The sequence below is a fragment of the Bos grunniens genome, chromosome 2 (genome assembly GCF_055505025.1).
Source record: "Bos grunniens cultivar Pamir isolate PY7600 chromosome 2, Bosgru_T2T1.0, whole genome shotgun sequence".
Taxonomy (NCBI): Eukaryota; Metazoa; Chordata; class Mammalia; order Artiodactyla; family Bovidae; genus Bos; species Bos grunniens.
The window spans coordinates 106,662,462-106,689,876 of NC_141166.1; the positions used below are offsets into that span (position 1 = coordinate 106,662,462).

Genomic DNA, 27,415 nt, shown 5'->3' on the forward strand with positions numbered 1-27,415 from the left:
CCTGATGTTCAAACTGGTTTTAGAAAAGGCAGAGGAAGCAGAGATCAAATTGCCAACATCTGCTGGATCATGGAAAAAGCAAGAGAGTTCCAGAAAAACATCTATTTCTGCTTTATTGACTATGCCAAAGCCTTTGACTGTGTGGATCATCATAAACTGTGGAAAATTCTTCAAGAGATGGGAATACCAGATTACCTGACCTGCCTCTTGAGAAACCTGTATTCAGGTCAGCAAGCAACAGTTAGAACTGGACAAGGAACAACAGACTGTTCCAAATAGGAAAAGGAGTACATCAAGGCTGTATATTGTCACCCTGCTTATTTAACTTCTATGCAGAGTACATCATGAGAAACGCTGGGCTGGAAGAAGCACAAGCTGGAATCAAGATTGCCGGGAGAAATATCAATAACCTCAGATATGCAGATGACACTACCCTATGGCAGAAAGTGAAGAGGAACTAAAGAGCCTTGATGAAAGTTGAAAGTGGAGAGTGAAAAAGTTGGCTTAAAGCTCAACATTCAGAAAACGAAGATCACGGCATCTGGTCCCATCATTTCATGGGAAATAGATGGGGAAACAGTGGAAACAGTGTCAGAGTTTATTTTTGGGGGCTCCAAAATCACTGCAAATGGTGACTGCAGCCATGAAATTAAAAGATGCTTACTCCTTGGAAGAAAAGTTATGACCAACCTAGATAGCATATTGAAAAGCAGAGATATTACTTTGCCAACAATGGTCCATCTAGTCAAGGCTATGGTTTTTCCAGTGGTCATGTATGGATGTGAGAGTTGGACTGTGAAGAAGGCTGAGCGCCGAAGAATTGATGCTTTTGAACTGTGGTGTTGGAGAAGACTCTTGAGAGTCCCTTGGACTGCAAGGAGAGCCAACCAGTCCATTCTGAAGGAGATCAGCCCTGGGATTTCTTTGGAGGGAATGATGCTGAAGCTGAAACTCCAGTACTTTGGCCACCTCATGCGAAGAGTTGACTCATTGGAAAAGACTCTGATGTTGGGAGGGATTGGGGGCAGGAGGAGAAGGGGACGACAGAGGATGAGATGGCTGGATGGCATCACCGACTCGATGGATGTGAGTCTGAGTGACTCCGGGAGTTGGTGATTGACAGGGAGGCCTGGCGTGCTGCGATTCATGGGGTCGCAGAGTAGGACACAACTGAGTGACTGAACTGAATGAACTGACTGAATGATATACAAAGAAAATTCATGAAGATGAGAATTCATGGAATCATGAGCTTTTACCATCTATTGTTCTGATTTTCTTTTAAATTACTTTTGCAAGAAAAACTACCAAATCTCTATTTGTTTAAAACCAAAACAAAGAACTCTCCCTACCCCACATAACAATTAAAAACTCCTGTAGTGATGACAAACCAGGCATGAATTTAAAATCACAAGTTCCTGTCCGATTTTTCATGCAGCCCCAATAAAGAGGAGCCATGCATCTCTTTCAGAAGAGCTGATAAAAGGGGAGAATAAATTGTCTTTTAATGGTTGGTGAGACAGTCAAGTAAAGAGTACATTTTAAATGGATACATTTGTACATTCCATAATTAACAAACATCCATTTTCACCGCACAGCTAAAATACCTCATTCTATTTCCAGTACACTGTCACAGTCAAAAGGATACTAATGAGTCATCTGTAATTTTAAGAAGAACATGAGAAGGAAGAAGTTTTCTATAATAAAGAGTGGGTGAAGAATTTGAATGTATAGCCAAATGGTGCAATATCAACCAAAGCTATGAAAGGAAACTGTGAAAAAAAAAAATTCCCACGAAGAAATAAAGGTGTGTTCACAAGCTAAAATGTGCCTTGCCACACAGTAAATAAACAAAACAAAAAAGGAACCCAGCCTGGAATCATGTTCTGAAGACCATGGAACCAAAGTTAACACAGGGTGGAAAATTCTGTGGGTCTTTTCTGATAGCACTGTTAATTTATTCCTTAGTTCTTACCTTGGACTTCTGAAGGCTTAAAACATCTGCGGGTCTGGAATGCTTCATGTGCCATGAATGTTCACGAGACAGTTGATACTATTTTTCCAGTTACTGCCACAATATCACTGACCATGGATTAAACTATTTTAACAGTCTCAGCAGAAATTTTGAACATTATGTAATTAGTACATTTTAAACTGGGGCAAAAGAGATAAATATATGTGGGCATATGCCATCCGAAAATACACCATCAGCAGTGACATTTCCATAAGCGCACTGACATTGTCTTTGTAGAAGATCACAGACAGCTTCGCTGCGGTTTGTGTTCTTTCTATTCCTTACAGGTAAATTCCTTATATTCGTGCACCACTGCACTTTAAGCTAAAACAGCAAAGATTCTCCAGCCATTCTGACAAGGGGCTTGCTTTGTTTATTCTATACATTTTTTAGAAGGAGACTATAGAGATGTGGTATATAGACACAACTGACACATTAAGTACTGTACTTGAGTTAAGCCTTAGGGGAATCACTAGCCTGATTAATATTTGTATGTTACAACCCACAAAGGCTATAAAACCCACATCCTCAATATTGGTGAGAATGGGAAATCTCACCCTAGGAAGCTTTTCCCCAGTGACACTTCCATCATTAGACACTTCATCTATGCCAGGAGTACTGTGTATATGCATTGTGTTGTTTAATGACGATCACCCTGCCATCCTTAGACACCCAAGCCACTAAAATGAAATTGGTCAAATATCAAAAGAAATATTCATTATTTTAAAAAGGTTATTATTTTTCTAAGCATTCTACCATCAATCAGAGGAAACACATTCAGAATTTAAGACTATTCCTCCATACTGAAACAATCCAATTATGAAAGAAAATTTAAAACTAGAAAAGAGTGTACACATAACTATAGAAAGTTTTAAAACGTGAAGATGAAAAAAAAAAAAAAAAAGGAAATTTCAAACACACAGCTCAAGCATGCCATGTTAGTTTTTAAGGATTTCAGTCCTGCAAAAAGTTTCATTTGTATTTCTGTTGAATGACTTAAATTTGGAGACTTGCTTGATGTCAGCTCAAAGTGAAAGCAATGGACGTGCCTCAACTTGGGGAAAGCTCCTTTCTGGTAACAATATTTCTCTTATCAGGTTGTGCTACTTGCGCACAGATTTGTTCCGAAATGTCAGAATGTTTTTCCTTCCTCACACAATGTGCATTTGAAGATAAGGATATGGTAAAGGCAAGTTTGAATGTGAAGCTAACAAAGTTTATAAGGGTTACTTCAGCACAAGAATCTGGCAGATTAGTCATTCCTTCAGAGTCTGTCTTTCATCCTCAGTTTCAAGACCTTTCTTTTAACTATTCGGAAGGGTTTACATTACTTTGTTTTCCATCTGTCTTTATATCCTTTGTTATATCTAATTCATTATAAACCAATTGTGGACTGCTTTGTCTGGGGACATTTGCTCAATATGACAACTTTATTAATCTAAAAACTTTTCAATTTAAAGGAAAAGATTGATTGGATGATTTGGTTTCTATTTACAGAAGAGCCGCCCTTGTCAACAGGCATTAGTTTGGTCTTTCTCAATGTATGCATTTATTGTTTTACAGATAAGGACATGGCAGAGGATCCGGGATCCTGGCTTTGGATCCTGTTTGATGAAGTGGTAGGCTCTGGGTGACTTTAATAACTTTCAGATGGTTATTTCTACTGGAAAGCTGGGGACTGGATGTCTAGGGGTAGCAAAATGCCTACTTAGGATGGAGCCCACCTAACCCACGATAATAGCAGCTCTAAGTAGATTGGAAATGTCCAATGGCTATAAATAAAGTCATATACTTTAGTTGCAATGAATTTCTGGCTAGAACATATCAGAGTCATAACTTCAATAATAGAGTAATTTTAAGTAAGGTAAAATGTTTGAATAACTGGTTTATCACATTTTTACTTTAAAAAAAATACAAATAACCCCTTCGTAGACTGCTTAATATGGGTTTTAGCTTTTCAGATATCATTAATTTCCAAAGTAGTGACTGAATGATAAAATGCAATTTTTCTCTTAATTTAAATGGCAGTTATGAAACAGATAATGGTTTACCTACTAAGATTTAATACTACAATGTTAAAAAACAAATTTAAATAAAAGATAATAAATCTATTGAAAATGATTAATCTCTTCCATTACTGTAAAATGACAAATCAGTTTTAAAAAAGAAAATTGTTATACTTAAACCAGGTATAGCCTGACAACTTTAAAAAAAAATCTGAACCTAAGAGGTTTCTACCTCTGAAAACTGTGGTAGTCAATGAGAAGTGATTTACAAAACTGCCTTGAATTAACATACCATAATTCCAAATTTCTGCACTTCATAAAAACTAACATGATAATTGTGCCAGCAACCAAAAACATCCCTAAAAGTTTTGGGGGTATTTTTAAGGACCATATTTAACTAAAACATTTCATTTGCTTAATGACAATCTTTGTGCTGTACCTTCCACCAAGAGTTAACAAATATGTTGTGTTAGGTGAAAAATATAATAAAATATTGCAAATTAACAAGCCATAAATTTAATCTAAAATCAATATAATAATTTTTTTTTATTTAATATTTTTCTTCTTGACTTGGTGAAATCATGGTCATAATGAAAGGATAAGTACTTAATACATTCACTTCGAGCATGAATACTCAAATTTATGTATTTTTAGATTACTAGATTTTGGTTAATCCTTACCAATATTAATATATTCCCACCAAAAGATTAAATAATTGTTTAAACTATAGTTTGTATAGGAATGTTTTTTCCCAAATGAAAAAATTTCAGGAACTTAATTGATGTATTATATATAACATAATATTTATATATAATATAAAAATTGAAAATCCTTGTGGTATCAAATTTTGTTCTATGAGAAATTAATACCAACATTTTTGAGATCTTTATAACTTGTGACAATTTCAGGATTTTCAGGTACAGAAAACTCATAAATAGTAAACACAATCCCTGGGGAGAAGTTTTTAATTTGTCAAAATAGCTGCCTATGACTTACATTTGTTTTTAGATATCTTTTGTGTACATTTGGGACAGCTCCATCTGTTATGATCTAATCAATTTATTTGTCATATATATGCATAAAGCATACACAAATGTGTTCTATTTCCCAAAGAGAAGGATACTTAGAGTTTGTGCTAACTTAGCATATGTTGGTGCTCTAAGAGTCTAAGGTATACTATAAGGCAAAAAGCAGCAAAATATGCCTGATAAAACACACTCACTTTCTTATTGATATAGTAGGGATCCAGGTCCTCCAGGGGCTCTGACACCATCTCTGGAGGGACATCTCCATAAATAAAAGGAAGGTTCTTTCCGGCTTCCAAGTCACTATTTGGCTTTGGGCCATGTTCATCATCGTCTTTCTTGTCTGGTTTGGGATTCTTAGCCTTTTCTTCTGCAATGCGTCTTTCAATAGCCGCAAGGGATTCTCTGGTGAAGAAGTTGAAGCTGTCAGGTCCTGGTGGCACAAGCACTGTTTGCTCCATCTTGTCATCCTGCACATTTTAATCACCATTTACTCTGCATATGAAGTCCTAAAGAGAAAGAATACAGATATTTTAAGGAGCTTTAAAGATCTTAATATCTGCAACCTCCTGTTATGCAATACAAACTAGAGGACTGAAAAGTTCATTTCCAATTAAATCCAAATGGAATAATTAAATATAAATTCTTTTTTTTTTTTGTAGGTAGAACATTTAACTTGAGATCTTTAGCATGACCCTTTAAGCAAACTTTTAAACGTGCAAGACAGTATTGTCAACTATAGGCACAAAGTCATTTAGATCTCTAGAACTTATTCATCTTATGCAACTGAAATTTAATGTCAATGAACAGCAACTCTCTATTTTCCCCTCCCCCAGCTTCTTGCAACCACCATTCCACTTTCTGTTTCTATGAGTTTGGCTTAACAAACACGTTTTCTATCTCAGCTTTTTTGTTATAAACGTCCCATGTTTATTAATCCAATCCTTATGCTTTGCTGAGGCAGGAACCATGCCATAACTTAAGGAAGTTATTCAAGTATAGCCTTAATTAAAGTACATTGGCTAAGTACCACCCTGTCCCAAATGAGCTATTCACTCTGTGAGCCACCCAGAAGATGAGGATGTAGCCCCAGAGAGACCATGGTTAACTCATCAACAGGATGAAGTGGAAAGGGAGCTGTCTCTGAGAGGATATAAAACGCAACTGTCTAATCTGCACAAGTGGCTCCTGATCAAGCCAGTCAGAACAGTTTGCTGCAGCCAGATTTAATGACCAAATAGCCATGGCTGTCCTGATTGAGGCTTCATCTATTCTGAGACAAAGACAATGGAACTGTGACCTGTCATGGCATCCGTCATGCTAGGGTCAGCCTACTTAAATGCATATAGAAAGAGACAGTTTAAGGTTAGACAGACAACAATTAGATGACTAAGAATGGCAGAAAGGCTAGGCTGGAAAAGAATTACTAGATTGGGCAGTGGGCGGGAGAAGATAACTGTAGGTACAGGAGACAGCAGAATTCTCTTATTTCAGAGGAAAAAGTAATCAGAAAGAAGACAGTTCTATAAGCTCAAACACTGAGATATTTTCCTTCACTAAAGGAATAATGATATTCTTGCTGATGCTATAATCCTACAGTGCAAAACATAAGGACCTGAGGCAAAACTCTTGACTCTATATAGCTGCCAGACCTGATCAGATGCTGGAGGCCAAATCCCAAAGGTATTGTTTTAAGGCATATTTAATATCAGCTCAAATTTCACAGATAATACTGAGCCAAAACTTCTCAGAGCCTAGGCTATCATTTGACAAGTTTTATTTGGACACGGCATTAACTCATTGGTTCATGGTTTAGTTGCTAAGTCGTGTCCAACTCTTGCAACCCCATGGACTCTTGTCTGCCAGGCTTTTCTGTCCATAGGATTCTTTAAGCAAGATTGGAGTGGTTGCCATTTCCTTCTTCAGGGGATCTTCCCGACCCAGGAATTGAACCCAGGTCTCCTGCCTTCCAGGGAGATTCTTTACCAACTGAGCTAGGAGGGAAGGTCATTAACTCATTAAGGTCAGCAAACTACAATATAGTTAATTGCAGCTTTGGTGTATATGAACTGCAATATTAAAATTGCTGCCATATATCTTTTGAGAGGTCTTACGGGAACTTCAAATTTTACTGAGGGAGATTCCCACTGCTGTGAAGTTTTTGACGGGTGACCGGAAACAAGGGGGTGTGCTGTGCTTAATCACTCAGTCGAGTCCAACTCTTTGAGACCCCATGGACTGTGGCCTGCCAGGCTCCTCTGTCCACGGGGATTCTCCAGGCAAGAATATTGGAGTGAGTTGCCATGCCTTCTCCAGGGTATCTTCCCAACCCAGGGATTGAACCCAGGTCCCCTGTACTGCAGGCAGATTCTTTACTGGATATACAAGTCTAAATTTGTACTCTCTGTCCTTGAAGTGAACTAGTGAAATTTTCAGAGGTCTTTTCAATCTACCTGCAATTCAGCTTAGGGCCTGGAAGAAAAGAAAATTTAAATCAAGTAAATTTAAATCAACAGAAAAAGCATATTTGGCCTTAAAATTCTACTGTTCCCATAAGGAATCAGGAAAATACTGGCAGTAATTTATTTTGAAATAAATGTTTAGGGATAACAAGTATGGTGCATTTTCTAAGGTAACTATTATAACATCAATGTATGGATGGTTTTATTTCTGACTAGTTTTTTTGATAGAAAACATGCATAAATGACATAAATTCAAAATATTAAAGGAAACTGGAAAATTCCCCTTCCTTCTTGCTCACAAAAAATCAATTTCTGACCTAAGACCTAACCACTGTTATCTGTCTATGTAATAGATATGTGCCAACTCACACATTTTCTGCACCCTGCACTTTTCACTGAAAATATCTATTAGAGTTCATTTCTTATCAGTTTTTACAGATTCAACTCTTTATCAGCTGCATAGTTTTCCTTTTTTTGTACATACTATAATTTATTCAATCAATTCCCGGGTGATAGGTACTGTTTTTAATCTTCTGTTTTTATAAATAAAGATAGAATTAATATATGTTATACACATACTTTCACATATATGTGAATAGTATAGTATCAATTTCTACAGTTGTACTTAGCTATGCAGAATGTGAATCTTTAATTTTGGTATTATTACAAAATAACTCTTTCTGAAGGTTGAACCAACTGGTTCTTCTGACAACAATGGAACATGGTGCCTGCTCATGTACATTCTCACCACATAATGTGTTATCATATTTTCAGTATGTTAAATCGGATTGGGGCAAAACAGGGGCCATATTACTATTTTAATTTGCATTTGTCTTAAAATGAGAAAAGCTGAACTTATGTGAACTTACATGAGCATATGTTCAAGAGCTATATTTTCTTTTCTTTCTGTGACTATTTAAATAACAGTACATGTTTTCATTTTCTTTTCCTTTTTAAACTATAGCACCCTTTTAGATACAATATGAACCATTTAATTTGGGAATGTGGGGGCTTTTAAAAATATATAGTGTATGTATTTTGAGTTTATGGTGTTTTGTGCTACAGATTACAAAATTTAATTAAAACATTTTGCATGTTATGTGATGATTCACTCTAATTCTTCTCTGGTTTCTAGATTTTGTGTCATGCTCTGGAAAGCATCCATGTCCCTGAGAGTGTGGAGGGATACATTATATTTTCTTCCTTCATTTTTATCATTTATGGTTTAGATTTATACATTTAAATCTTTGATCTATCTGGAATGTGATTTCTAATATTTATTTACTTATTGGCTGTGTTGGGTTTCCATAGCTGCACAGAGGGTTTCTCTAGTTACGGGGAGCAGGGCCTAGTCTCTAGTTGCAGTGCACAGGCTTCTCATTGCTGAGGCTTCTCCTGTTCTGGAGCACGGGCTCCAGGGCGTGCGGGCTTCAGTAGTTGCTGCATGTGGGCTCAATAGTTGTGGCTCACAGGCTTCAGAGAGCAGACGCAGTAGTTGTGGTGTGTGAGCTTAGTTACTCTGAAGCAGATGGGATATTCCTGGACCAGGGATGAACTGCTGACCCTTGCATTGCAAGATGGATTCTTAACCACTGGATCACCAGGGAAGCCCTAGAATTTGCTTACTATATGGAGTGAGGTAGACATCCATTTGTCCAGTTGTTCTAACATTTTATACACACACACACACACAGATCCCCAAGGTCAACAAAACACTTTACAAATCCTAAACATACTTTCATAAAGCTTAGGAAAAACTCAACACTATACATACCAATCCAATTATATGTGAGATACAATTACACTAATAAGGATGAAGGAAGTAAAATATAGTTATTTGCATACTATATAATTGTATGCCTAGAAAAAATAGAAACATCTGAAAGATTCCTAAAAGTGGTAAAAGAATTGAGGTGTCTATTTCAAAGGTGATATGAAAAACTCAATATATTTCCTTTATAGGAACAACAAGTTTTAAAATACAATGGAAGAAACTAGAACCTTTCCCACTCAGATTACAAACAAAGCAAGGACATCTCCTCTCACCACTTTTTAAGATCATACGGGAAGTCCTAGCTAATGAAATAAGGCAAGGAAAGGAAATAAAAAGTTTACAGATTGAGAAGGAAGAAATGAGTGTGTCTGTTGACATCATAATTGTTTATATAAAAAAATCCAAAAGAATTAACAGAAGAACTCCTGGAACTAATAAGCAATTACAGTGAGGTTGCAAATTACAAAGTTAATATAGAAAAGTCAGCTGCTTTCCTACATTCCAGCAAAGAACAAGTGGAATTGGAAGTTAAAAACATAAAACTACTCACATTAGCACTCCCCTCAAAGAAATACTTAAATACAAAGTTAACAGATTATGTTCAAGGTCTGTATGAGTAAAACTATAAAACTGACCAAAGAAATCAAGTGAGTGAGTGTTAGTTGCTCAGTCGTGTCCTACTCTTTGCAATCCCGTGGACTGTAGTCCACCAGGCAGCTCTGTCCATGGAATTCTCCAGGCAAGAATACTAGAGTGGGTTGCCATTCCTTTTTCCAGGGGATCTTCCTAACTCAGGGGTCAAACCCAGGTCTCCTGCATTATAGGCAGATTCTTTACTGTCTGAGTCACCAGGAAAGTACTAATTAAATAAATGGAGGTATTCCCGGTTCATGGATAGGAAGTTTCAATATTATCAAGATGCTAATTTGTCCCAAATTGAAGATATACAGTTGGCAAATAAGCATATGAAACAATGCACCACATCATATATTATCAGATCAGTCGCTCAGTCGTGTCCGACTCTTTGCGACCCCATGAATCGCAGCACGCCAGGCCTCCCTGTCCATCACCAACTCCCGGAGTTCACTCAGACTCACGTCCATCGAGTCAGTGATGCCATCCAGCCATCTCATCTTCTGTCGTCCCCTTCTCCTCTTGACCCCAATCCCTCCCAGCATCAGAGTCTTTTCCAATGAGTCAACTCTTCACATGAGGTGGCCAAAGTACTGGAGTTTCAGCTTTAGCATCATTCCTTCCAAAGAAATCCCAGGGCTGATCTCCTTCAGAATGGACTGGTTGGATCTCCTTGCAGTCCAAGGGACTCTCAAGAGTCTCCTCCAACACCACAGTTCAAAAGCATCAATTCTTCAGCGCTCAGCCTTCTTCACAGTCCAACTCTCACATCCATACGTGACCACAGGAAAAACCATAGGCTTGACTAGACGAACCTTTGTTGGCATATAGGAACTCACAAAACCTGTGGTTGTAGTTTTGGCCTACACCTTCTCTTTACATGAGAGCTGGCATTTAAATATGCCTTTCAGTTGACAGAGGAGTGCTTACTCCTTTCATAAGAGACAAAACAATTTAATTTTCTTGGTGGAAAAAGACTTTGAAGAGAGAGAAATACTTTCAAGATGAATAGAGATATGCACTTAAATGAAAATGAACTATAAAAAGTGAGAGGGATAACTAAGTAACCACAGCTGGGTATAAAATAATAACAGGACGTGTATGACAAGAGCATTTCTGAAAGATTTTTTTTCCTAAGTTGGAAATAAGTAGTGCAGTGGGCAATAGAAAAATGGAAGAACATTCTGTAGGAAGACAAGCAAAACAAAAGTAGAAGCCAATTAGATTTTTAAAAATCCTATAAAGAAACAAAAAATCCAAAAGGAAATAAATTGGAAGCCAGAGGCTGTGAAGCAAAAAAAGGTTGTAAAAAAGCAAAGTAGAATTTGTGAGTGGAAAGAAATAGTAAAGTAATAGAAAGAGCATAACCAATATTAATGTGGGAAAAAGAAGAATAAGGGGAAAATATATTAAAATGTACAAGTATAAATAAAAGAAATTATGCATTCTGATAACACCAAATGGACATTAAAAGGGGGAGCTAAATCTACAACATCAGAATTACATTTTAGTAAGATATTACACATTTCTGTGGGCCTTTGTAAGATCAGAAAGTTTGTGATTCTGTATCACCCATAATATGTCCCTAATTAATCACATATATTATAATAAGTGTTTTATTATTTGATGAGGTTTTGCTTCCTGACATTTCATATGGCTTGTTCCCTTAGAAAATAACACATGCATTACATATTGGACTTCAGTAAGCATTTATCACAGTCAAAACATTTTTCTGAGGAGTTTGGACCAGTGAACAGTATGGTTTCGATTATCCTCATAGAACAGCACTCAATATGTCAGCAAATTTTGAAAATTCAGCAGTGGCCTCAGGACTGGAAAAGGTCAGTTTTCATTCCAATTCCAAAGAAAGGCAATGCCAAAGAATGCCCAAACTACCACACAATTGCATGCATCTCACACACTAGTAAAGTAATGCTCAAAATTCTTCAAACCAGGCTTGAACAGTACATGAACCATGAACTTCCAGATGCTTAGTTTTCTGAATGTTGACTTTTAAGCCAACTTTTTCACTTTCCTCTTTCACTTTCATCAAAAGGCTCTTTAGTTGCTCTTTTCTTTCTGCCATAAGGGTGGTGTTATCTCATATCTGAGGTTATTGATATTTCTCCCAGCAATCTTGATTCTAGATTGTGTGTCATCCAGCCCAGCTGTTGCTTCTTGACCTGCATACAGAAAATTAAGATCATGGCATCTGGCCCCATCACTTCATGGCAAATAGATGGGGAGAGAATGGAAACGATGACAGACTTTATTTTTTCGGGCTCCAAAGTCATATGGTGACTGCAGCCAAGTTCAAAGATGCTTGCTCCTTGGAAGAAAAGTTATGACCAACCTAGACAGCATATTAAAAAGCAGAGACATTACTTTGCCAACAAAGGTCTATCTAGTCAAAGCTATGGTTTTTCCAGTAGTCATGTATGGATGTGAGAGTTGGACTATAAAGAAGGCTGAGCACTGAAAAACTGATGCTTTTGAACTGTGATGTTGGAGAAGATGTTGGAGAAGACTCTTTAAAGTCCCTTGGAACGCAAGGAGATCCAACCAGTGCGTCCTAAAGAAAATCAGCCCTGAATATTCATTGGAAGGACTGATGCTGAAGCTGAAACCCCAATACTTTGGCCATCTGATGTGAAGAACTGACTCAGTGGAAGAGACCCTGATGCTGGGAAAGCCTGAATGTGGGAGGAGAAAGGAATGACAGAGGATGAGATGGTTGGATGGCATCACCAACTCAGTGGATATGAGCTTGAGTAAACTCCAGGATGTGGTGATGGACAGGGAGGCCTGGCATGGTGCAGTCCATGGGGTCACAAAGGGTCAGATATGACTGAGTGACTCAACTGAACTGATAGTACACATAGAGGAACTTCAATTAAAAAAAAAAAAAAAACTTAACCCATGATGCTGCACAGTTCAGATGCCTTTAGACATCTGCATTTTTGCATCCAAACAGAATTATCCACAATAGTTCAAATGAAGCATTTCGTTTTCAGAGTGGCATTTCACATAAGTCTTAAACGTGAAGGCAGTCTTATAAAGGCCAAAGAATGTTCAAACTATCACACAGCTGTGGTCATTTCATATACTATCAAGGTAATGCTCAAAATCCTTCAAGATAGGCTTCAACAGTATGTAAACTGAAAACTTCCAGATGTACAACCTGGATTTAGAAAGAGCAGAGGAGCTAGAGATCAAGTTGCCAACATCCCTTGGATCACACAAAAAGCAAGAGAATTCCAGAAAAACATATACTTCTTCTTCATTGACTACACTAAAGCCTTTGACTGTGTAGATCACAACAAATTGTGGAAAATTCTTAAAGAGATGGGAATACCAGACCACCTTACCTGCCTCCTGAGAAACCTGTATGCAGGTCAAGAAGCAATAGTTAGAAACTGGCATGGAAAAACAGACTGGTTCAAAATTGGGAAAGGAATAATTCAAGGTAATATATTGTCATCTTGCTTATTTAACTTCTATATAGAATACATCATGTGAAATGCTGAGCTGGATGAAGCACAAGCTGGAATCAAGACTGCTGGGAGGTTATATGTCAGTAACCTCAGATATGCAGATGACACCACTCTAACAGCAGAAATGGAAGAGGAACTAAAGAGCCTCTTGATGAAGGTGAAAGAGGAGAGTGAAAAAGCTGGTTTAAAATTCAGCATTCAAAAAACTAAGATCATGGCATATGGTCCCATCACTTCATGACAAATAGATGGGGAAACAATGGAAACAGTGACAGACTTTATTTTCTTGGACTTCAAAAATCACTGCAGATGGTGACTGAAGCCATGAAATTAAAAGATGCCTGCTCCTTGAAAGGAAAGCTATGACAAACCTAGACAGTGTATTAAAAAGCAGAGATATTATTTTGATGCCAAAAGTCTGTATACTCAAAGCTATGGTTTTTCCAGTAGTCGTGTACAGATATGAGAGTTGGACTTATAGTCCAACTCAGAAGGTGGAGCACCAAAGAACTGCTGGTTTTGAACTGTGGTGTTGGAGAAGACTCTTGAGATCTCCTTGGACAGCAAGGAGATCAAACCAGTCAATCCTGAAGGAAATCAACCTTGAGTATGCATTGGAAGGAGAGATGCTGAGGCTGAAGCTCCAATACTTTGGCCACCTGATGTGAAGGGCCAACTCATTGGAAAAGACTCTGATGCTGGGAAAGCTTGAGGGCAGGAGGAGAAAAGGACAACAGAGGACAAGATGGTTGGATGACATCACCAACTCAATGGAAATAAGTTTGAGCAAACTCCAGCAAACAGCAAAGGACAGGGAAACCTGGTGTGATGCAATTCATGGGGTTGCAAAGAGTCAGACATGACTGAGTGACTGAACAACAGAGGCTTGGTCTAGATTTTTGACAATGAAGACAAAGAAAAAGGGATGGGATCAGAATCTATTTTGGAGATGTAATGCTTAAATATTAGATGGAGCAAATGTATGACATTGTCTTTTGAATATGAAATTTGGGAGGAAAAATCTGAGCAGAAAAGCTCCAATGTGAAAATTGGTATTGCTTTCAAATACACATTTGTATGTATATGTATTTGAGAACCAGAGATACATTTTAATCCTTTAATCCTTGTGTTTATATGAAGCAACTGAACAATAACAACAACTACTTGAAGAAATTGGGCCTTTTATAAGTTAATACTATGCAGCTTCTTTTGGGGGATACTTTTGTCCCTGACTACACAGCTATACCCTCCAAACAAACTTAAATGAAATTATAAGATGATATTTTGTTATATATGTGTTGTGCTTAGTTGCTCAGTCACGTCTGCCTCTTTGCGACCCTGTGGACTATAGCGCACCAGACCCTTAGTCCATGGGAATTCTCCAGGCAAGAATATTGGAGTGGATTGCCATGCCTACCCCCAGGGGATCTTCCCAACCCTGGGATCAAACCCAGGTCTCCAGCATTGCAGGCAGATTCTTTACCATCTGAGTCACCTGGAAAGCCCATTCATATGTTATCCCTCTGCTAATTTGCCTCTTTCATTCAGAATCTGAGTGAGAAAAAACGTGTCATTTAATGCTGCCCTTAAAAGACTCCCAACATCAACAACTTTGCATCCTACTGCTATTGTTGATTTAGGTGAGGAATAACATAATTTAGGCAACTTTTCATGGAATTATTTTGGTTCTTAAATTCCATGTTACTTTTAAAATCTAAGTGTAATTTCCTTCTCCACTCCCTCCATTCCCTCACTCCAACGTGGTAAGACCATTTTATCACGCTTTCTAACAAACTTCTACTACTGCCATTATGATCTGTTAAAACAATAATTATTATTTTATGCCTTATCTGACTCTGGAAGAGAATTTACAGGGAAAAACTGGCCAACTAATAAGTAAGTTAAACATACAGTCTGATGTTTTCTCAGGTTGTCACTTTAAGTTTTTCCTTACAGACAACTGTTCAATTCAGTTCAAGTGAGTTGGCAGTCATGTCCAACTCTTTGTGACCCCATGGGCTGCAGCACGCCAGGTCTCCCTGTCCATCACCAACTCCCGGAATTTACTCAAACTCATGTCCATTGAGTCAGTGATGCCATCCAACCATCTCATCCTCTGTCGTCCCCTTCTCCTTCTGCCTTCAATCTTTTCCAGCATCAGGGTCTTTTCCAATGAGTCAGTTCTTCGCATCGGGTGGCCAAAGTATTGGAGTTTCAGCTTCAGCATCAGTCCTTCCAATGAATATTCAGGACTGATTTTCTTTAGGATGGACTGGTTGGATCTCCTTGCCGTCCAAGGGACTCTCAAGAATCTTCTCCAATACCACAGGTCAAAAGCATCAATTTGTCGGTGCTCAGCTTTCGTTATAGTCCAACTCTCACATCCATACATGACTACTGGAAAAACCAGAGCTTTGACTAGATGGACCTCTGTTGGCAAAGATATGTCTCTGCTTTTTATATGCTGGCTAGGTTGGTCATAACTTTTCTTCCAAGGAGCAAGCATCTTTTAATTTCATGACTGCAGTTACCATCTGCATGGTTTTGGAGACCAAAAAATTAAAGTCTGTCACTGTTTCCCCATTTATTTGCCATGAAGTGATGGGACCAGATGCCATGATCTTAATTTTCTGCAGACAAATATATAGATAATCCTTAACATAATCATATTTTAATATTGATGTGAAGAGATCCTTAGAATTTATAAGACAGGCTTTTCAGTCAAAGAATTAGTTTGCTTTAATCTTGGAACTTCTGAAAGGTTAAGTAAGTTACTTTAAGAGAATCAGATAAAGATACTGCTACTGCTAAGTCACTTTAGTCGTGTCCGACTCTGTGAGACCCCATGGACTAAATCATAAAATCAAGAAGTAGCAAATGTTGAAAGAAAAGTTAAAAACCATCTAATCCACCCCTTTCATTTAATAGAAAACAAACAAAATCAAAACAGAATTGATACTTTGTGTAGAATTTTTGTGCTTATTACTTCCAAAATAAATACCTGATTTGTCCAGGTCACAAGTTTATTAATGAACTGGATTCAGAATATTTCCTGACTCCCAAACCAGTGCCTGCCCATATTTAATAGTTATGAAATGATTTTCAAGTACTTACATGATTTTAAACTTAAGTAAAATGTATGCAAATATAACACAAGTAGCTACGGTAACCTAGCATTCATTCAATGAATTATATTTCTTGCAAAAACCCAAAACAAACCAAGTAAATGAAGTATTTTGGCAGAAGTTGAAACTATCTTTAAAAAAATCTGAAAAACACTAGACACCAAAAAGAATGATAATACTTAAATTTAGAAACTATGTTATACAGATTTGAAACCTAACCATCATCTTTCCACAATTTATATTTTATTTCTATAACTTTTTATGTTTTATTAAACCTACTTCTATTTACTACTGAGAAGATCACTCTGTATAATTCATTAGCTCCACTCAAAGGTTTTCTAATCAAAGCTATAATTATATGACACTGATGTATCTTGACCATTTTATATAATTTAACATGGAAAATCCTTATATCTGCAATTCTGTCTTTAAAATGATTTGATTTTCAAACTGAGGAGAAAGCAGTCTCCTGCCAAAATGACTGCCAGCCCCTTGCAGCATCCCACTACTATTCTGGGGACGTAATCCATCTGGGCACAGTAGTTCGTGAGGAAGTGTTTCGGTTGATTTTGTGGTGTTTCTGCCACCTACTTTACAACAGAATGTTACTGCCAATAATAATAAAAATAACTAGGCAAATGTTATTCTCACGGTTGTAATCTCACATCATTATTTCTTAAACACTCAAGAAAGAAGCTGCTTTTACATAGAATTTCACAAGCCTAAGAAATATTGTTTTATGAATTTCTTTTCTAGAAATAACTAGCTTTGATATGCTTTTAATAACTGTATTTCATGTGGTTTTTAACAAGACTCTTTTTTAGTATTACAACTGGGATTAACTAAATAACATATTTCATCCCTGTGTTTAAAACATTTGCATCCTTTCAAAACTTTATTAACCTTCAAAAAAATTTGAATCTTTCAAAACTAATTTTTATGCTATATGCAAATTACATTTAAAACAAGGTCACATATCTAATATACATCTCCATGTACATTTGTTCACTTCAGGAGTATTTTTCAGGGCATCCTAATAATAGACTACAAGCTACAAAATTCAGTAAATCCCCTAGTGCCTTTGCTGATCCAATATCAATAAACTACCTTGTTGAAATTGACATCATTATTACTGTGTTAAATAAATGGTCTATATTTACTTCAGATGCTAATGCAAAATTAAAACAGAGTAGAATCAAATATACTACGCTGAACTAAAATAAAACACCGTTTTCTAGGTATGTTTGGAATAAAAAAATGTATAACCAATTTTTTATTAATAAAACTGTGCAATTGTTGGGCTTTTGCCTTGCTGTATGATTATTTAATTAAATGTTTAGAAAAACAAAATATGAGCCCTCACATCACATTAGTTGGAGTCGACTTTGAATGTTATCCCAGTTTGGCCATAGGTTTGAGGCAGTATTTGAAAAATTAAAAAATATATACAGACTTATTATCAGCTCTTATAAAGTGCTTGACCATACATGTACTCCTGTAGACCACAGGCTTATACTGTCACGCCTCAGAGAACTCATCTACTTAAATGTAGCTCTAATAGACATCATCCTGCCTGCCTTTAATCCTATCTTTCTTTGCCCAGTGGAAAATTTTATTTGGCAAAATAATTAATTGGGTCCAGTCTTATGAACAATTGCTATTTCCAGGTTATGCCTTTATACCATTAATTTGTTTCCTGAACTCCAGAAACTGCTACCTAATATAAGATATACTTTGCATTTAGTGTATCCCTGAACAAAATACTTTAATAGTACAAATTGCTGAAATGCTTGTGTCCTAGACTCGGGCTGAGAATCTTAGCCTTTAGAAAACTCATTATGTGATGGCATAATTTAGTGAAATATAATTTTGTATGTTATATATATTCCTTTCTCTGTTTATACATCTTCCTTTCTCTGTCATTTCAAACAAATTGAATTGTGAGTCTTTATTACCTCAGGAATATTAGTAGAGCAGTACATAGGAGCTGCTTGAAGTCCATGCTCCTGGTAAAATCTTAAATGCATTGCAAATAATAGGTTTGGGTCACAGAGTAGGGGAGACAAGGTCACAGATATTAGGGAGGATAGAAAGAGAAGAAGATTCATATGTTAGGTAGGTAGAATAGGGAAAAGAAGTCCAAAATGGCGGTGGCTAAAAGACAAGGAAGGGAAAAGCCCGAGAAAATAGAACAAAAAAGGTCTGAGGACCAGAGTGAGGACCTCAGGTAAAACAAACACTCCTGGCTGGCCCAATTTACATAGGACAGGCCCAGGGAGAGATAAACATATAAATAGAAGAGCCAAAGCAAGCTCGCTGGCTCTCTCTCTCTCCCAAGCGCTGGGGCACTCTTCTCCTGGTGTCTTTGGATCCACGTGCCCTCACACCTCGAAGATGGATTTTCCTGCTATCTTCTAAATAAAATAGAGCTGTAACACTGAGCTGTGACACTGATTTGTCTAAGAGCTATAACACGGTCCATTCGAGACCTGAGAGCTATAACACGGTCTATCCAAGACCCAAGAGCTGTGACACACCGAGGGGGTTTTAATGTCCGTCACTCCAAATCTTTGTTGTGATGAGACAAAGAGCCGAGGAACATACACTCGCGTGACATCTATGGTGCCGTGACTCGGATTTAACCTGTCTGAAACAACCTCCGCGCGGAAGAGGCCAAGCACAGCAGGAGCCCAACTAGAAGCGGAAGGCGAAGAAACCCAGAGCAGGGGAAGGCCCATCGTGCTGGAAACCAGGACAGCGAAAAACGCACTCAGCCGAAAGCTCAAGCCGCCCAGTCTCAGATTCCAGAAGACCTCTGGTTAAGGTAAGAGGTCGTCGCTCCTATGGCTGGAGGGACCTTTACAATCTCTCGTTTCCTGTTTCCTCAAACCTCCCGTGAATAGGCGGGTGGCAGGGGCCACAACTGAGGAACTCTGGAGAGGCTACTCCTCAGCATGTCCCAAAGGCGCTATCTGCTGAGCCCCAGTAGCTGTTACACAAGCCGGTGGGGGTTCTTCTATCCTTTCTCTTCTCTGTGCCAAGGATCAGACCAATGAAACTGAGCACCGGTCAGATATTTAGCAAATTTTCCGGCGGGGTATGAAGGGGATTCCTTGGCATGTTTTCCCCACTGCTTTTTCCTCCTGTCCTTCAGCTCTATTTCCGGGTCGGGACTTGAGCCCAACCAAAACCCAGGAGGCCCGGCTTCAGGACCTAATAAAGCTCAGGCTCTGAGGTCTCATTGCAAATATTCATTGAGAGTCAAAGCGATAGATAAGAGGTAGATTTGTTAAGATTCACAGAGAAGCGCCCACTCTACAGGGTACTGGCCATGGAATGCGGCCTGGCTAGGTTTTGCTAGCGGGGTGAATTCATATGCTAATGAGAGGATCATCCCAGCCACTTGGGAACCACCCACTCCTCCATCTCTTGACAGTGCCTTGGAGCTGTCCTGCCACCTCTGGGTGTGTCTGTTGGCTTATAGATTGGGGATTAAGGTTTACTTAAATTTGACGTCTCATCTTGGACCCAATTGATTTTAATTGGTTTACATTATACCCTTGTGCTATGTCATTCTTTCAAAGGTTGTGCTCTGCCCCCTTCCCTCCTGTTTCATGCTCTTTTCCTGAGCCCCATCCAGACCCACAAGACTGCCTCTACAATCTTCTGGAGGGACAATCAGAAAATAGCTGGGCTTGGGAGGGAAATACTCTATAATATCCAACCCCCTAATCCTACCCAGTACTGGTCACACTGGAGACCTTGGGGACGCCCAAACTCCTGTCCAGGGGTCCCAGGAGGTCATCACGCCTTGACCTGCCTAGGGATCTGGTCCTCGAAAGGTTGTCACACCTCAACCTGCTCAGGGATCTGCCAGTCCCAGGGGTCACAGGAGGTCATCACGCCTCGACCTGCCCAGGGACCCAATTCTCGGGAGGCCGTCATGCCTCGACCTGCCCGGGGATTCGATCTCTAGGAGGCTGTCACGCCTCAGCCTGCCTGGGGATCTGCACCCTGACCCGGGGACGCCTGGCTCTCAGGTTGCAACAGTTCTGGGTAGGATAAGCTTCAAAAAGACTCACCCCTAAGAAAGCCTACCTATGGAAACGAAAGCCTATTACTTGTGGGACTATGCCCAGGTCTCAGCAATAACTCAGGAGCCCAATGAGAACCCCATTGCCTTTCTGGAGAGGCTAAAAGAGGCACTCCAAAAGTTTACCAATCTGGACTTAGACTCTTACGAGGGACAGGTGATTTTAAAGGACAAATTCCTGTCCCAATGTGCATCAGATATTAGATTTAAATTACAACAGCTACAACAGAGGACCCTGCTGCCTTTTTAGATGAGATGGTCCAGACAACCACCAATACCTTTTATAACAGAGAACAGAAGGAAGCCAAGGCCCAAGAGAAGGAGAGAAAGAAAGAGACAAGGCATGCCCAGATGCCGGCCGCCCTCCAGAGAAGCCCTATGGCAAACCCCGAGTCCTTGAAGGACAAGGCACGAGACAAATGCCTAATCTGTAGACAGGCAGGGCATTGGGCCAAAGAGTGTCCAAACCGTGACAAGTCTCCTAGAACAGCTTGCCACAAATGCCATCAACTGGGACACTGGGCAGCACTATGCCCTCAAGACCCAAGAGCCTGAAGGTCAAGTGCCAAGCCTACCCTCATGATGGTTCAAGAGGACTGAAGCGGCCCGCTCTAGCCAGCCTGCCTGTCATGGATAACCATCATGGGACTGGAGCCAAGGATGCAACTGGATGTGGCAGGTAGGTCCGAGAATTTCTTGGTTGACACAGGGGCTACCTACTCTGTCTTGATCTCCTACTCCGGAGCCTTCTCCTCCCAAACCTGTACCATTTTGGGTGCTACAGGAAAAGCAACTACTAAAAGATTCACCCGAGCACTTCTTTGTTGCTGGGATGGACAAATATTTTCCCACCAGTTTCTGGTGGTCCCTGAGTGTCCTACTCCCTTATTGGGAAGAGATATACTCACTAAACTGGGGACCACCCTTGTGATGGGAAGTTTTTCAGCCCCTAGAACTCTACAGCTCCTGGTTACTACTGAAGAACCCATTACACCTTCAATAGAGAGGGACCAAAAACTATGGGAAGACAAAATTAACCCCCAGGTGTGGGATCAGGGGATTCCTGGACGAGCCCACCAAGCTGAACCGGTCATCATTGTCCTCCGAGATCCCACTCGGTTTCCTAACCGGAAACAATATCCTCTCAAAAGAGAGGCTCGGGAGGGACTACAGCCTTTAATAAATAAATTCCTTGCTTTGGGGCTATTGGTCCCCACCAATTCACCATGTAACACCCCAATCCTCTCAGTAAAGAAAAAAGACGGAACCTGGCGAATGGTTCAAGATCTCCGGATCATAAATGAAGCTGTAGTCCCCCTCCATCTCACAGTACCCAATCCCTATGTAATCTTGGGAGAAATCCCACCCAGTGCCAAGTGGTTTACAGTCTTGGATCTCAAAGATGCATTTTTTTGCATACCACTGGCTAAAGAATCCCAATATCTTTTTGCCTTTGAATGGGAGGCCCCAGGAGAAAAACACCAACAGATGACTTGGACAGTATTACCTCAGGCATTCAGAGATAGCCGCCACCTGTTTGGACAGGCCCTTAGCCGAGATCTCCTAGATCTGGACCTGGGACCTAATGGGAAAATATTACAATACATAGATGACCTACTAATCTGCTCTCCAGATGAGAAAAGTGCCCAACAACATGCAATCCAGGTTATAAACTTCTTGGCAGAAAGGGTATATAAAGTCTCCCGTGCTAAGGACAGACGGTCGAGACAAAGGTCACTTACCTGGGAGTTCAGATTACACACGGGTCCAGGAGGCTGTCCTCTGATTGGGTACAAAGAATCCTCCAGTTTCCCTCCCCCACGACTCAAAAACAATTGCAAGCTTTCCTGGGGCTAACTGGATATTATAGAATCTGGATACCCAACTATGGTCTAATTGCCCAGCCCTTATATGAAAGCTTAAAGGGACGAGATAATTCAATCCTACTGATGTAGGGAACTCCTCAAAAGAAGGCAGAGGCTACACCAAAACAGGCCTTAGCTCAGGCACCTGCCTTAAGGTTGCCAGACCCAGAAAAACCATTCAACTTTATGTCCATAAAAGAGAGAGAATAGCCTTGGGAGTGTTAACTCAAAGGTTGGGATCTGAGCCCCAGCCTGCAGCTTACTTATCCAAGAGGCTCGATTCAACTACCCGAGGTTGGCCCCTTCACCTTCAAAATCTTGCAGCTATTGCAATCATGATAGATGATGCTTTAAAACTCTCCTTTGGGGGCAAACTATTTTTACCAGCCACCAAGTAAAACAACTCCTAAATGGGAGAGGCCATTTATGGATGTCTGATCAAAAAATCCTCAGATATCAAGTAATACTGATAGAAAATCCAGGCCTCTCTATATCCCCTTGTGAGGTTCTTAACCCAGCCACCCTCCTCCCTACCCCCGAGGGCTCTCTCCACTTTCACTCTTTTCTAGAAACCTTGGACCACTGGATAAAACCCCGAGAGGGATTGTCAGAAGATCCTCTGACCAATCCTGAGGAAATCTGGCACACTGATGGAAGCAGCTTTGTCTTGGATGGAAAAAGAAGAGCTGGGTATGCAGTAGTCTCCAATTTTGAGACCATAGAGGCTAAGCCTCTGCCACCAGGTACTTCAGCCCAACTAGCTGACTAGTTCAGCCCAACATAGCCCTGACTCGAGCTTTAGAGCTGGGAAAAGGAAAAAGAATAGCCATTTACACTGACTCCAAGTATGCCTTTCTGGTGCTACATGCACATGCGGCTGTTTGGAAAGAAAGGGGCCACTTGACCACCCAAAGGTCCCCAGTCAAATATGGTGATCAGATTCTTCGACTCTTGGAGGCAGTCCATCTGCCCACTGAGGTTTCAGTCTCCCACTGTAAAGGACACCAAAAAGGGAGCACGGAAGTGGCACGAGGAAACCCAGCAGCTGATCAGGCAGCTAGGAGAGCAGCATTACAGAACCATGACCTAATAGAGATTGCCACCTTAGTTCTACAGACTAATTTTCCAGAAACTCCTTCATATACTGAAGGTGAGACTTTTAAAGCTGAGAGTGAGGGCTTTCAAGAAGATTATATGGTTCCAAAAAGAGGGATTCCTTTTTCTGCCTGGGAACCTCCAATGGAAGCTGGTTAACTCCTTACATGCCACTACTCATTTAGGGGGAAAAGCCCTCCAAAGATTACTAGAAAGGTCCTTCAGAGGAACAGGCCTCCAAACAACTATAAGACAGGTGGTCTCCTCTTGTCCCACTTGCCAATTAAACAACCCCCAAAGAGCTCAAAGACCCCAGCTGGCCCAGCCCGTCCAATGACATGGGGCCTACTCAGGATAGGACTGGCAGATGGACTTCACCCAGATGCCAGTTTCTCAAGGGTATAAATACCTATTAGTCATGATAGATACATTCACAGGATGGATTGAAGGCTTTCCCACCTGGACTGAGAAGGCTGAAGAGGTGGTAAAAAAAAAAAAAAATGCTCCATGAAATCATTCCAAGATTTGGTCTGCCCAGGTCATTACAAAGTGACAACGGGACATCATTTACTTCTAAGGTCTCCCAAGGGGTCTCGAAAGCATTGGGCATTACTTATTATCTCCATTGTGCCTGGAGGCCTCAATCTTCAGGAAAAGTAGAAAGAGCCGATCAATTCTTAAAATCGGCAATAAAAAAGATAACCCAGGAGACCTCCCTGGGATGGAAGGAGGCTTTACCAATAGCTCTCCTCCACACCTGCATTGCCCCTAAGGAACAGGTTGGTCTTAGTCCTTATGAGATGCTATATGGGAGACCTTTTGTTTATGTCAATGATCTCTTCCTAGATCCAGAGGTTCAGACCCTCCAGTGTTATACCATGGCCACTGGGGAATTCCAACAGGATATACGCTTGTGAGGTATGAACCAGGACCCAAAAGATTCTAAAGAGTCACCACTGTATGCTCCAGGGACTCAAGTCCTAATTAAAGTCTGGAAAGATGGGTCGCCAAAGGCTCAACTCCAGCCCACATGGAAGGGCCCCTACCCTGTAATACTTTCTACCCCCACAGCAGTCAAGGTACCAGGACATGACTCCTGGATTCACTACTCATGAGTCAAGCCATGGAAGAAAACAGAAGAGGACACTCAATACACCTGTGAGCCCCTGGGAGATCTCAGATACCTATTCAGGGGTACCAATGAGTGCCATTCTAATGAACACCCCCAAAATCTGGTTTCTGGGGATAAAATTTCTCAGGATAACTCTAAAGAGCCAACACAGCTTGACAGAGACTGTACTCCAAAACAGACAGGAGATAGATCTTCTGATCCCTGAACAAAGAGGGACTTGAGCCATCCTGGCAATGTGAATTTAAAATTGACTAATGTCCCTACTAGTCCTTGTTATGCTATATTGATGATGCTTATGATTATTCCATGTACTGTCAATTGTCTAACCTGTTTTGTCTCTGCCCAAGTCAACCAGCTACAACATGCAGTGCCAGTTCAACAAAGATATAAAACTACAGCTGACCACGGAAAATATCACACACCCTTAGATGGACACCGCTATAAGGACTCTGAGGCTTGAGACTAGCAAGAGGGGGAGGCCCAATACCCCTCACCATCCCAGTTCAGCAGGAAGTAGCCAGAAAGACCTTGACGCCCCTATTCCCAAAGAATTGGGCCTCCCATCTCTTGAGGGGGCAATGTTAGGTAGGTAGAATAGGGAAAAAGAGTCCAAAATGGTGGTGGCTAAAAGACAAGGAAGGGAAAAGCCGTGAAAATAGAAAAAAAAGGTCCGAGGACCAGAGTGAGGACCTCAGGTAAAACGAACAACCCTCCTGGTTGGCCCAATTTACATAGGACAGGCCCAGGGAGAGATAAACATAAATAGAAGAGCCAAAGCAAGATCTCTCTCTCTCTCTCCCGCATGCTGGGGCGCTCTTCTCGTGTCTTTGGATCAACGTGCCCTCACGCCTCGAAGATGAATTTTCCTGCTATCTTCTAAATAAAATAGAGCTGTTACACTAAGCTGTGACACTGATTTGTCTAAGAGCTATAACACGGTCCATTCGAGACCTAAGAACTATAAAACAGTCTATCCGAGACCCAACAGCTATGACACGCCGAGGGGGCTTTAATGTCCGTCACTCCAAATCTTTGTTGTGACAAGACAAAGAGCCGAGGAACATACACTCGTGTGACACATAGTTGTTGGCTGTGTCTGTGGTTACAGATTTTGACAGACTGTGAGGCACAGGGCACCAAGAGCCTACTGCGGATGCTCCAGGCCTGCTTACCTGGGAAGGAGGGAAGCACACTTCTATCCAGGCTAACCACAGCAGGCTGTGAATGCAGAGAATTTGTTAGAGCCCAGAAGTGCAGAGACCGGTCCTGTTCTTCTGCTCACCCTTCCCTTTCTTATCGCTTGTGTTTTCTATCACAACTCTCCTTGAATCCCTTTCCCTTCCTTTCCCTCAGTCCCTATTTTGCTTCCGTTGCTCATCTTCCCCACACTCTCCACACATCCCCTTCCTTTGCAGAAATTTCAGGAGTCCATTCAAAATTTTTTTGAAACTACTGCCAAAAGATAATTTAATATAAAACTCCACAAAGATATAGATGAAATAAATGACACTGTTCTTACTGTTCTCTCTCAGGCAAGACAAGTCATTTGTGGCCAGTTCCCTGAAGGAGGGGTGGGCGTTCTGTAGCCCTAAGTAGCAGCCAGGGGTCATGGTGCTAGAGTTGGCATCTGTCCTTTGATGGCTATGGGACAACCAGGGGAGAAAAACAATCAGGCTTTCTTGGTACAATTCCCATTGAAGGAAAGTAGAAGCCAGCACTAGCATTTAACACAAGATGTCAGGGAGGAAATGCTTACATTCCCTCTTTGCAAATTATCTACCTTGACCATCACTTCAGTGAAAGGATGCAATATTTTCAATTAGGATGTAAACAATTTCAGGACTCACAACACACATGATTAGATGCTGTTAATGAGAGAAACAGAGTCCGTCTTTTTGGTCACATCTTTACTGAATGTCTAGGTATTCTTAAGAATTCATAATTGTTTATTTTTTGGGGGGGAAGACTTTCACCCTTCACTCTTGTGAGTGCTGCCTGACAGTTCAGAGTACAAAATAGTTCTCCAGAAGTCCCAGAGCAGCTGCAAGCCAGAAGGATGTGGAAATGGTGTCACACAGGAAGTAGCCTGGAGGGTGGAATTCTGCTCAGGGGGCTCCTCTTTAGCAAGAACGCAATTTGAAATTACTCTTCGGGCCCAAATAAGTTTATATGTGTGACACCATCTCTTCGCAAATCAAAACTGCCGAAGGCAGAGTTGCTATATGGAGAAACACAGCACACAACTGAGGGGCAGCTGAGCAGAGACAGGACAGAACTACAGGGGAGAGAAGAGGAGAGAAAAGTGTTGCATACTAATGAACAGCCCTGGGGGAGAGGGATCTAATGGTGGAGACTCACTTTTCGGAACAACCAGAAGATGAAGGGAAACTCCCTGAGACATGAGGAATTAAGACCAGAAGTATCAGAGCTACTGAAACTCAGTTGAAAAATATGCTGTATATACAAAATCTTAAAATTGAACACTTATAGGCAAAGTAATAGTATTATGTACAATTATTATTTGTTCATAGAAAAATCCTATCAATACAGGGTAAGCTGAGAGAAGTTACAGAAAATAGATTTTGAAAAATAGAGACGATTTCCTGATTCAAAATTCACTATGTTAAATTTTCTTTATTTCTCATCTATGATATACAATTACAATTCACTTATATACAATTATACTTATGTTAACTGTTT

The 27,415-nt window shown here is 40.1% G+C and overlaps 1 protein-coding gene across 1 annotated transcript in view; it reads right to left on the bottom strand.

Annotated features, from left to right (window-relative positions):
• Nucleotides 1-27,415, bottom strand: part of SCN1A (sodium voltage-gated channel alpha subunit 1) — a 224,813-nt gene that overhangs the window by 90,733 nt on the left and 106,665 nt on the right. Inside the window, exon 4 of the mRNA XM_086370732.1 lies at nt 5,240-5,551. Coding sequence (XP_086226858.1) covers nt 5,240-5,503 — 264 coding nt within the window. The 5' untranslated portion in view covers nt 5,504-5,551. The remainder of the gene's footprint in view (nt 1-5,239; nt 5,552-27,415) is intronic.